This window comes from Bos grunniens, chromosome 26 (assembly GCF_055505025.1).
Source record: "Bos grunniens cultivar Pamir isolate PY7600 chromosome 26, Bosgru_T2T1.0, whole genome shotgun sequence".
Taxonomy (NCBI): Eukaryota; Metazoa; Chordata; class Mammalia; order Artiodactyla; family Bovidae; genus Bos; species Bos grunniens.
This window is the reverse complement of record NC_141190.1, coordinates 23901569-23913942: the sequence shown is the minus strand read 5'-3', so window position 1 is coordinate 23913942 and position 12374 is coordinate 23901569. Positions and strand designations below refer to the sequence as shown.

Here is a 12374-nt window from a genome sequence, read left to right as displayed (position 1 = left end):
TTTAGTTCCTCTTCACTTTCTGCCATAAAGGTGGTATCATCTGCATATCTGAGGTTACTGATATTTCTCCTGGCAATCTTGATTCCAGCTTGTGCTTCATCCAGCCCAGCGTTTCTCATGATGTACTCTGCATATAAGTTAAATAAGCAGGGTGACAATGTCTTTAATTTAAAAAAGTAATCTGAGACCCAAGGGCATCATTGTTACAGAAGTTCTCTGGCATGGCCAGAAGAGTTTCTTAAAGAAATTTCTGGGTCTTGAAAAATAAGGTAGAGATAACTAGGAAGGACGTTTCATGGATGGAGCACAGTGTAAACAAAGCTTCAGAGAACTTTTAGGAAATAACAAGTAGTTCATTTTAATTACTAGAGCTAAAGGTGTGTGATGTGGAGTGACGTGAGAGAAAACTGATTTTGGAAAGATAATGAAAGCGTTGAACTCCTCGAAGATTTTTAAAAAAATTGTAATGTATTTGGTAGTAGGTAGTGAGGAATGTCTAAAGGTTATTAAGAGGGAGAGCAACATGATTAGAGCTGGGCCTTAGGACAGTGCTTCTCATCTATGTTGGAGAACCATTTTCTTCTAAAAGACTTCTCTTCTGTTAGAAATTGATACTTAGAATAAAAATGAATTACTTGAAAAATGAAGAGACATAAAATGGAAGTATATCTTTTTTGTTATTATGTTCAACAAACAAAACTTTTCTGACAAATGGTTATAAAAGTTTCTAAATACTTGCAGTCTCTTAAATCAGTAACAGCACTTCACAAATCCGCATTGGCCTGTGGACCCCACTTCTGAGTGGCACCACTTCAAAGCAGTTAATTTGGCATTAGTGCGCAGGCAGAGCCATTGAGAGATGATTGCTGGAGAGTTAATGAGGGACCTGGACAGGTTGTTAGCAGTTTGAATGGAATGGAAGATCTGGATTAGAGACATTTGGAAATTTAAATGAAGGCAAGTGAGATGTTGTGGATTTGAGGGAGAGGAAAGAATCAAAAGATTTTAATAACTAGGTTTTCGACTTAAGGGGAAAATGAGAGTGCCCTGGCGGAAATAGAGACTAGTTTGGGGAAAGAGATACAAATTAGGTTTTCAACAAAAATTCGCCATAGCATTTTTCTGTTAATTAACAGACACTCACATACATCATTTGGTTGATAATCTAAATTTGCACTCTCCAACAGGCACTTGTAACTGTAACAAACTTTGAGTATATAATTACACAAACCCATAACCAAAACATGCCTGAGATTTTTTGCTTGTATCCTTAGTCTCATTTTTTGTTGCAGTAACTCTTGTTGGGCCTTTGGCCAGGAAATTGTGACTGCTGGGCAGGAGGAGGAGCTAGGGATAAAGTTCACCAGTGCCAGAGAAATTCTATTCCAAATGGATTCATGTGGAGCAACAGTGATATCCAATGACAAGTTAAATTAGACACAGAGGTGTTTTCTCCAGCACTGTCTCAGAAGAGACATACTGTGGAGGGGCCTGGTTCCGACTAAAACGGTCTTTTTGAAGTAAGGTTAAAGTCACACACACAAAAATTATACTAGGGATTTGAAGAAGAATTCTGTTATGTGACTTCAAGAACTAGTTGACTCAAATAGTTTCACACTTTGCAGAACGGCAACCAGTGACAGATGAGGTAACGCTGCTTTGAATTACAAGTTAAATCGCAAAACCATTAAGAGTTTGCTATTTACAAAATTCCAAATTTAGTAAATTGCATGTTCATGTTCCTTTAGTGTGAGAATACTAGATTCCTGTTCTTAAAGCACATTAATAGTCGTATTTCTTTTGTTTAACGTCTGTATTTATTTGGATAGCATTTCTTCAAGTTTTATGCCTTACTGCAGTGCCGTACGATAGTAAAAGCTGTTACATTTGTCTTTGTGTTGACGTCTGTGCTCAGTTTTATAGTGTTTCTGGGTCTTTCTGCTAAAGATTGTGCCTGTTGTTTTAATGCTCAAATCTATATCTTGCAAATGACTTAGTACATAGGAATAGGAATTTTGGGCTGATAATTACATTTTAATGTTGGTTGCTTAGTTCAGTCATGCTTTCTAGGGTGGCAGCTTTGTGCTTTATTTAAAGTAAGCTTTGGAAAATTTCACAAATATATGCAGGCTCTTGAAGATAGAGATGTGGAGTATGTTCCACTGGTTAATAATTTAGAAAAGTGACACAAGTTAACAGGCATTAATGAAGATACAGTCAAGGTTCTGGGACCAAGAGAAAATTTTGGATTCCCCAAGGCAGATAATGATATTTTTGTTTTAAAAGTGTGGTGAGACGATGAATCAGCCTTTGAATTGATAGAGCACCTAGCACTTTCTTTTATATAATAATAGTAAAAAGTATTTATTAGTTTGACGCCAGGAGATCAGTTTCGCTTTAAGGCTATATTCTGGAGACGTGGTATTTCTGGCTCAAGGCTGCCTCTCAGCTGAAGTCAGTGCATACTTTCAGCATTTGGATGTTTATTATCTTTATAAATCATGGCATGTATACTACTGCAGTTATCTATAATGCAGCTGTTCCCTTTTGTCATCACAGCTTTGCTTATGCACTTTAGGTATTCATGCATGAATTAGATTTAATTCCCTATTGCCCCCATCTGCCATGTTGTAGCTTAAATTAGGGAAGGAAAAGGAGCGGTGAGAATATATGTGAGGTTTTTCTTTTGTTTCATAAGTTATAGGGGAGACAGGAGTGATTGTTTTTTTAAGCTCAGGAGTTGCTTCTGTAGGTGAGGGTACTTACTTTAAATGAAAATGAAAAGATAAAGGATATTTGGTTTCATAGAAAAGCATCTTTTCTAATTTTAGACATCTAAAAAATCTTACTAGTTTTAGCTACTCCCTAAAGGACAGCTTCTAGGATGTATGTCATAAAATGGTACCTGCTTCGTAATAGGCATTTGACAAACATGTTGATTGAATAAAGTGACCAGTTAGTCAAAGGAAAGAGTGTGATTTAATGGATATTTAGCAATGATTGTTTTTGCAGAAACAACAGATTTTTTTATTCCTGATATATATCATTCCCAGAGTTTCTATGGACAATGCCTAAGGATAATAGTATGATGTCTGTATCCTTAAAAATGTGATAAGGAATACAGGTTAATCTCTCTTCTGGACGAGAAAGAAGTGGGTGGATTATCTAGCTGGGTCTGTTTCTTTCTACCTTTAGCAGTGACTGATACCAGCAAAGTGTCTTTTTGTCTATGATTCTAGCTGTGTCTAAAACCAGCTTGCATCATTCTTATGTCAGAATCAAAGCTGTTCCTTTTATTATGTGGTCCCATGTATCTCTCTCCTTGATAGGAAAATCTTCCCAGTCTGTTTCTGCTGAATTCCCACAGAATATTTTAGGCATGTCAGCTGTTTGGGCTTTAATCAAGGATTTGATCCAGTTGGCCCCCTAGCCTGAATTGAGAGTGTGTTTGAAAAGTCTCAGCTTCAGTGGATTCCGGGCTGCGATGGCGAGTAGGGAGTTATGTCTCCTACTTGTGCAGGAAGCCGTTTCTCGCACTCATTCTCTGTAACTGGGCGAGGAGGGGTGACCTTTAGGGTTCGCCTTGATCGGAGGGGTCCGGTTCCCGCGCTCCCACCTGGGCCACATAATCTCGCCCAGCACCTTTTCTTCCTTCTTGGTTATGGCTTGACGAACCCTTAAGGACTCGTCGGCCAACGTTGTGGCACATTCCTGAGAAGGACAAGGACCCTTTACCCGAGGGGGGTAAAGACAGTACTTGGAAGATGACGGATCTAGTCATCCTTGCACAAGGAAAGCCTTCTGCGCGCTTTGGCGTCTGTACATGTTGGGACTCCTCAGGCACTGAAATACTGAAGTCCAGCTCATTCTCAGTCGCTTGAAAACTGTGTTCACTGTTGGACAGTACTGGCACAGAGTGAAGCCAGACTTCCCGTCCTGCCAGGCTCACCCCTTCGGCAGCCGGTACGAGCCACAGCAGGGCGGTTACCCTCCTGGCTACAGCTCTGGCCGCGGGGCGGGTAGAAATGGACCCAACCTTTATTCTGCGTGTGAGACCTCTGGACACCCCTCTGAGACTTCGCTTCCACCCAAGGAAACCACATCTCTAGCTGAAAACCAAGATGAAGATTCACTAGAAGATCCAAATCTCCACTTGAATATTGAGGAACTCAACAAAGAATTTATGGTGAAAAGTGAAGAGCTCTACCAATCTCTCATGAATTGCCACTGGCAGCCTCTCGATACAGTGTACTCAGAAATCCCAGACAAGACCCCCCAAGAGCAAGGTGCTCATTAAGCTACCAACTATCATATTCATTGTGTCTTGTTTTGTTTAAAAAGTTCTCGCAGGGAGGCACTGGATTGTGTGTATAAATACAGATTCTTGAGAGAATGTAATGTAAATAAACGTTACCAGCACGTTCAAAAAAAAAGAAAAGTCTCAGCTTCAGTGTTTCCAGAGTTAAAACCATTACTCAGTGTCTTTACCTTCTCTTGTTGCCTTTATGTAACTGAAAAAGGTGATAATAAAGTAGATGCTGCAGTCGGTAGTAATACAGTGAAATTTGATGAAGTGGCAGAAGGGTCATGGTGATATATTTGGAGTTTGGGGGTATTTTAAAAAAGATTTGAGTAGGTGTCATTTGTCCTCTAGTTCCCTGTATCTTTCAGCTATTCACTGCTCTTCCTCTCCCATCCATTATTAACCCAATCAAAATAAGGGTTGATTTTTCCAGAATAACAGGTTTTCTTAGGGAAAGAAAGTATAAATGTTTTACATAACATCTCTCTCAGGAACTAAGAGTTTTATAAAGCTTATCTAGTGTGCATAGCACACTATGAGAGAAATAAATTCATATTTTTTAGGGAATAACATTTCTGAATTCAAGGACCTATTAAGTCCCCCAGTTAAAATGTTGTAAGCAAATATTTGATTATTTGCATATAAAATTGGTGCATGCATTCTGAGATGAGAGGAAAAGCTTTCTATTAAAGTTTCAAACAATAGTTTTTGAGTTGGTGAAGAGTTTTTTTTTTAAGTCGTTATCTAGATTAATGATTTCTAAACTTGAGTATTTCATCAGTTAAAGTATGAAACAGTCATCCCTCTGGATGCATGCTTAAATTACATATACTACTATCATTACTTGTGTGTAGTAGAAAACATACACAAATTAGACATTTTAAAAATATGAAATAATTTTGAGTAGAAGCTGTAACCCTTTGTTCTGTATTCCAGGGGAGTCTTTCATATTCTCAGATGCAGTCACTCCTCTTTGGAGACTACTGACCTATATTGTCAGTGGGAGAAACCTAGCCCAGGTATCTTTATTTTTATCAAGTTTCCTGGGTGATTTGTAGCATTCTCATTTCTCATAGTTACTTATGAGATGAAGGCAAAGAAAAGGTTTGGTAATAAGAGGATAAACCATTCAGTAATTTTGGCCTCCAAACTTTGGGATCAGATTGAGGGGGTACCCTTATTTTCAGAGATGCTTGAACCTCAGCCCAGAGCACCGTCATGATGTTGACCCTCCACACTGTTGTGTTTAGTTTTCCTTGTGTCTCGTAGTTATCTTTCTGGAGTTTGAATCTGCTTATTGCACTTCATCAAAATCTGATAATTTGTTCTTGCCTGCAGGATAAAGTCCCATCTCTCTAGTGTGGCACACAGTCTTCATTAATCTGACCCTTGCTACCCTTTTTTAGCTTCATAACCTTTATTGCTTCTTTCCCTTCTCTGAAGAACTTCCATTTGCAAAAACAGAAAAGTAAAACCAAAGAAAACTCAGTTCCAGCTCCAGTAAATGTTTTTTGGTTCACTGCAAACCTTATCTTTACTTTTTCATTCTGTGTGGAGTGCCTTTCTTGCTTTGTCCTACTGGAAAACTTCTACTGATTGTTTAAGATCAGCTCAAACAACTTGTGCTCTCTCCTGCATGTTATTGTATAGCATTTATTGAAACACTTTAATTAGTTGCTTAAGCCTCTCTCCTGCTACTGCTGAATTCCTCAAGGATAGAGATTGGTTAAAATGTAAATAGCATTAGGGCAGGTACTCTTTTGTTCTCTGCCATGTCACAGTGCCTGGTATGTAGTAGGCATTTGGTAAGTATTTGTTGAATAAATCTGTTTATATTTATGTCTTTAGTGTATGGCATATCATGGGCTTTAAGTGAACCTCTATTCATTAAATAAATTATAAATGAGTGAATGAATTATAAAATCTCAGAAATAAGCTATTTTATGGGGTCAGACTTAGAAAAGGAGAATTGATTCTCTGAAATCTTGAGTACATAGCATTGTTAAAGACACAATAAGAAAATTCACAAATTTTTGTGTAGTATCTGATGCCACCTATGGTATAAGGAGGACTTGAATAATTTATATTGCGAATCTTTTTTTTTTCTTCTTTTTTTTTTAAATTTTATTTTATTTTTAAACTTTACAATATTGTATTAGTTTTGCCAAATATCGAAATGAATCCGCCACAGGTATACCCGCGTTCCCCATCCTGTGAATCTTAATATTGGTATTTAAATGGTATCTAGAAAGGTAGCCAGATAATTCCATTGAACTTAATTTTTTTTTGGCTACAGTATTATCAGTTTTTACTCTTTTTTTTTTTTCTTTAGGGTGTTTGTGAACCGGAGTTTAGCCATGGAAAAAATAAAGTGTTTTGGGTTTGACATGGATTATACACTTGCTGGTGAGTAGCACTTTCTGGTTGCTTAAGAACTACTACTTTGGATACAACACACTAGAACTTTCAATAAACACTTGTTGATGTAGTCACATATTTAGCTGCCAGAAGCTCTTGTTACCAGGCTGCTTTCATTGACATTTGTGAATATTGAAATTACCATATTTCCTTGAGATTTAGATTGTACAGGTAGAACAAGTGCTAAATTAGAGACCCTGGTAAGAAATGATACAATGAAAGTATGCATTAATATGTATATTTGTGCACTTTTGGCTTTTACTTTATTAAGCTGTTCTTCAAGGATGGAATTTTGTGTCTGTGTACCACAGGTAAACTTTTATCAGTTAAAAATTTCAATGTTATTCTTAAAGACAAATGGAAAATATGTTGGTTTTCTTTTGAAATGATTACGCATATACTATGTAAAGCCTTTAAAAGCTAGAGCTATTACTTTTTTCATTATCAAATAGACCTTAGACACCAGCATTGTTGTTTTTGCTATTCTGTCTATGAGATATATTTGAAATACTTAATGTATTAGCCAATAGTTGCAACATATTTTGAGAACTTATGAAGTTTTTATTAAAATATTTGCAATCTGGCAAAAATGTCATTTAATTTAAGAGGTAGTAGGGATGAACAACAAGATCTACCGTACAGCACAGGGAACTATATATTCAATATCTTATAATCTATAATGGAAAAGAATCTGAAAAAGAATATATATATACATAACTGAATCACTTTGCTGTACACCTGAAGCTAATACCAACATAGCAAATCAGTTTTACTTCAAATAAAAAAAATAAACTAAAAAAAAAGGGGGTGAAGAACTGAGTTGAGCACATGTTTATATGTTTGTACCTGCACGTGTGTACAACTCAAAGAGTCTTTCAGAAACTTTCTCTAGAACTGTTGTCTTTCAGTACACAAAACGTTAAAATGCATTAATTCACTTACCTTCAGAAACGCTATATAACAGTGTTAGAAAATGGACTTCCATCTCCAATTAGATAAATCTCAATTTGATGTTCAATTTAGGCAACTATAAGTGAATGTTAAAAATGTACAAAAATGAGCACATGTAGTTTATAGGTACTTGTTACAGGGATATGGATATATTTTACCAAACAAATTATATATTGAAAATATGCACTGACTTGATTTTCATTTCTCTTTCTTCTCTCTATAGTCTTCGTTATTTATTTAGTTTTCTTTAACCTTCAAGCTGTTTTTGCAGTAGATTCTTTTATATTTTCCCAGTTGGACACAGGCGCTTTCAGATATTCTTACCAGAAAGCAGTTAGAAACACTATGCTTTCTCAGTGTAGATCTTGTTTTCCAAATTGGAAGAAAATCCTGCAGTCTCTCCTTTCTAGAATTCTGCTGTCCAGGGAAAAGAAGATCATTTGGCAGCTGAAAGGGGTATTAGCTAAAGCAGAGATAGAAGTTAATGGGGCTGGAAAGTGGCAAACTTTTTTTTCTTGGTTACTAAGACCATCTTACTGTATTGAAGTAGTTCAATAAGTATTCGTTGGAAACTTGTAATGTGCCTGGTGCATTTTGTTACTGAGCATTGAGATAACTGTATATTCTATAGAATAATTAAAAAAAGGAATTCTCTCGTTTAACAAAAAAGTCACTGAATCTTGGTTTCTAAAGTTTAAAGCTACCTAATGGTTTCTTCTTTTTATATGCTTTTTTTTTTGGTAATCTTACTTTATATTTTAATGTTTATTCTTAATTTAGACACTATACTTTGCTATATATAATAGTGATTATTATCATTTATTAGGTACTTATTATATGCCAAGCCCTGTTCTAAGTGTTTTACATAGGTTATTTCATTTAATATGCAGATTATCTCATTCGCATCACTTATTTAATATTTACAGAATCCTATGAGGCAGATTCTACTATTATTGTTTTCATTTTATAGAGGACACTAAGATTTTGAGGGCTTTGTCTAAAGACATTCAGTTGTGATATAGCTGAACTAAGATTCAGACTTAAGCATGCATGTATATATATGTATATAATGGATGTGAATATAAGTTTACATTATATTTTGAATAATGACAGTTTATAGCAGGGTATAATTTGAAAGTGATACACACTTCCTCCTCCCCTGCAGACAAACCAGCCAAGACTTAAGCACTCAAAAAGACAAAGCTCTTTAAAGTAGCCCCCTTGAGAGACTATATATTATTCCAGCAGTTCTATTTTGGATGAAAAACACTGTTACTATCCTTGTGGTATTGCCTTCACTTCATAAAGCATGTAGGGAAAAAACCTTACTGATTTTATACTGCCACCTGTTTGCCGTAATAAATATTCGTAAAACTTACCTGAATAACTTTTGGTTTTTAAACAAACACACCACACCCTTGAAGTACTAAGGACTGTTCATGAGAAAAATGTGCCATAAAGTACAGTGACAAGACTAAAAGAAGTGTTTTTTTGAAAGCTTTGAGTATTTGGGATAAATATCCCTGAAATAAGTGGAATAGCCTCACAGGGTGAATTCTTGGAAAGGGCTTGTATTCTCTCTGAAGCCGTTCCTGAGACATTGTCTTCTCTGCAATCCTGACACTTGGTGTATCACTCCCCAGAGCAATTGTAATTCACTTGCAGTCTTTGTTCACTTGCTTGTCTCCCCTTTGGCCTGCTAGTTCCTCAAGGGTAAGGAGTTTCTTTTTCACATTTATGTCCTATGTGTGGCCTAAAATCTGGAGTATAGTAGATGCTCAGTGGATATTCATTGAATGAACAATTTGGGTGCATAAGTTTTAATATATAAGTTTAAGAATCAATCATGGTATTTTATGTTTACCCAATATAAAATATACACTAATTATTCAAGCTAAATACTTTTAAGTGTGGACTTATTTTAAAAATTTTAATAAACTTTATATTGAAGAATAAGTTACATGCAATGAAATACATGCATTTTAATTATATAGATTGGCTTTGACAAAATGTGTATGCCTGTGTAACCAGCAACCATCATCACCACAATCAAGATAGAGAATTTTTCTACCACTACAGAAAGTTCCCTCACTGCCTTTGTGAAATTAGTTCTGCTCCTTCCTCTCTCTTTCCCCTGGCTTTTTGTCACTACAGATTAATTTTACCTTTCCAGAATTTCATGTAAATGGAATCATACACTGATATACTCTGTTTCTACCTTCTTCTGCTTAGCATAATGTTTTTGTGATTCATTCATGTTGTGTCTGTCAGTAGGTAGTTCATTCTTTTTTTGACCCCTAACTTTTTAAACTTTTTATTTTGAAAAATTTTTAGATTTGTGGAAAAGTTGCAAAAGTAATAGTTTGCCTTTACTCTCTCCTATGGTAACGTCTTACTTGACCCATGGTTGACTGTAGGACAATTATAAAAACTAAGAAATTAACATTAGTACAATACTGTTAATTGAACTACAGACTTTATTCAGTTTTTACACTAATATCCTTTATTCTAATTCAAGATCCAAACCAGAATTTCACATTGGGTTTAGTTGTCATATTTCCTTTGTCTCTTCTGTGATACTTCCTGAATCTTTCATATCTTTCATTGCTTTGACACTTTTGAAGAGTCCTGGTTAGATGTTTTTGTAGAATGTTTCACAATTTGTATTTGTCTGATTTTTTTTTTTCCATGAATAGATTGAAGTATTGTGCATATTTGGGAAGAATACCCCAGAAGTATATGCCCTTCTTAGAGCATGATACCAGGGGCCCATAATAGGTCTTATTACTAGTGATGCTAACCAGTGAAACGGAGAAGGCAATGGCACCCCACTCCAGTACTCTTGCCTGGAAAATCCCATGGGCGGAGGAGCCTGGTAGGCTGCAGTCCACGGGGTCGCTAAGAGTTGGATACGACTGAGTGACTTCACTTTTCACTTTTCACTTTCATGCATTGGAGAAGGAAATGGCAACCCACTCCAGTGTTCTTGCCTGGAGAATCCCAGGGATGGGGGAACCTGGTGGGCTGCCGTCTATGGGGTTGCACAGAGTCGGACACGACTGAAGTGACTTAGCAACCAGTGAAAATTATGAAATTCTCTTTTCTCTTTAAACTTTACTTGTTTGGGTCGGGAGACCAGGTAGCAGCAGTCCTTTGTTACTATGCTGCAGTTTGTGTGTCCATTTATCTATTGATGGGCATTTGGGTTGTTTCCAGTTTGGGGCTATTGTGAGTAAAACTGTTAACATATGTGTAGGAGTCTTTTGTGAATGTATATTTTTATTTTTTTCTGGGAAAACATTTAGGAGTGTAATTGCCAGATAATGTTTACCTTGTGGGAAACTGACAAATGGTTTTTCAAAGTAGTGATACTATTTTAAATTCGTACCCAGAAAACATGCAAATTCTAGTTGCTCCACTCCTATCTACACTTGATATTGTCAGTCCTTTGAATTTTAGCCATTCTAGTGAATATGTAGTGTTATTTCACTGTGACTTTATTTTGTATTTCTCTGATAGCTAGTGATGTTGAAAATCTTCATGTACTTACTGGGTATATGTGTTTTGTGACGTGCCTATTCAAATGCTTACGTTTTAATTGGGTTTATCTTTTTATTGTCAATTATAGAAGTTCTGTATATATTCTGAATGCTGACCCTCTGTCAGATATGTATCTTGTGACCATATTGACCAATACATGTTAGTCTATCTATTGACATTCTATTCCATTGATCTCAGTGAATGTCACATGGTCTTGACTGGTTATTGTAGGTTTATAGTTAGTCTTAAAGTAAGGTAGTGTTAAGTCCTTTAACTTTATTCTTTTCTCAAATTATTTTGATATTTTAGGTCCTTCATATTTCTGTATAAATTTTAGAATAAACTTGTCAGTTTTTCAAAAAAGCCTGGATGGGGTTTTCATTATGATTGTCTTCATCCCTTATTCTATTTGACACCTTAACTGTCTTAACTATGCAGAATCTTCCAGTCCATGAACATGATACATCATTTGATTTACCTAATCTTCTTTAGTATCTTAACAATTTTTTGTGATTTTTGGTATAAAGGTTTCATACATATTTTGTTACATTTGTCTGGTAAATATTTCATATTTTAATGTAGTTTTAAGTGGTGTTTTACATTCCATTTTCTATTTTTTTTGTCATTAGCATTTGGAAATGCAGTGTGTTTTTGTGTCCTGTGACCTGCTTAATTTGCTTATTAGTTCTAGTAACTCTTTTGTAGATTCCTTAGAATTATCTACCTCTATGATCATATCATCTGCAAATGATTTAATTTTTCCTTTCCAATCTATATATCTTTATTGTGGTTTGGTCACTAAGTTGTGTGTGATTTTTGCAACCCTGTGGACTGTATGTAGTCCACTAGTCTCCTCTGTCCATGGGATTTCCCTGCAAGAATACTGGAGAGGGTTGCCATTTTCTTCTCCATGGGATCTTCCCAACCCAGGGATCAAAACCAGGTTCCCTGTACTGCAGGCAGATTCTTTACCAACTGAGCCACCAGGGGAGCCCATATAACTTTATAATTTATTTTATTAAAAATTTTTTTTGACTTCATTGTGCTGACTAAAACCTTTGTACCATGTTGAATTAACTTCCTGAGTGTTCTTGATCTTAGGGAGAGAATGTTCAGTTTTTCACTGTTAAATAAGGTGTTGGTTTTATGTAGATAATTTTTA

General features: G+C 35.8%; 1 protein-coding gene and 1 pseudogene across 39 annotated transcripts in view; both read left to right on the top strand.

Moving 5' to 3' along the window:
• NT5C2 (5'-nucleotidase, cytosolic II) overlaps positions 1–12374 on the top strand; it is a 148675-nt gene that overhangs the window by 96828 nt on the left and 39473 nt on the right. For 34 of the 39 annotated variants that reach the window (XR_015155298.1, XR_015155296.1, XR_015155297.1 and 31 more), the window contains one exon: positions 6636–6709. The exons of 1 other annotated variant lie outside the window; for it this stretch is intronic. Coding sequence is in view for 26 of the 38 variants with exons in the window: in XM_086377544.1 (XP_086233670.1) it covers positions 6636–6709 (74 nt within the window). In the remaining 12 variants the exon portion in view is untranslated. Of the gene's footprint in view, positions 1–1075; positions 1649–6635; positions 6710–12374 lie in introns of those variants that run through there. 4 more of the 39 variants (XM_086377541.1, XM_086377539.1, XM_086377546.1 and 1 more) reach the window with 1 other exon arrangement.
• Positions 3851–4438, top strand: LOC147344255 (putative uncharacterized protein C6orf52 pseudogene; annotated as a pseudogene).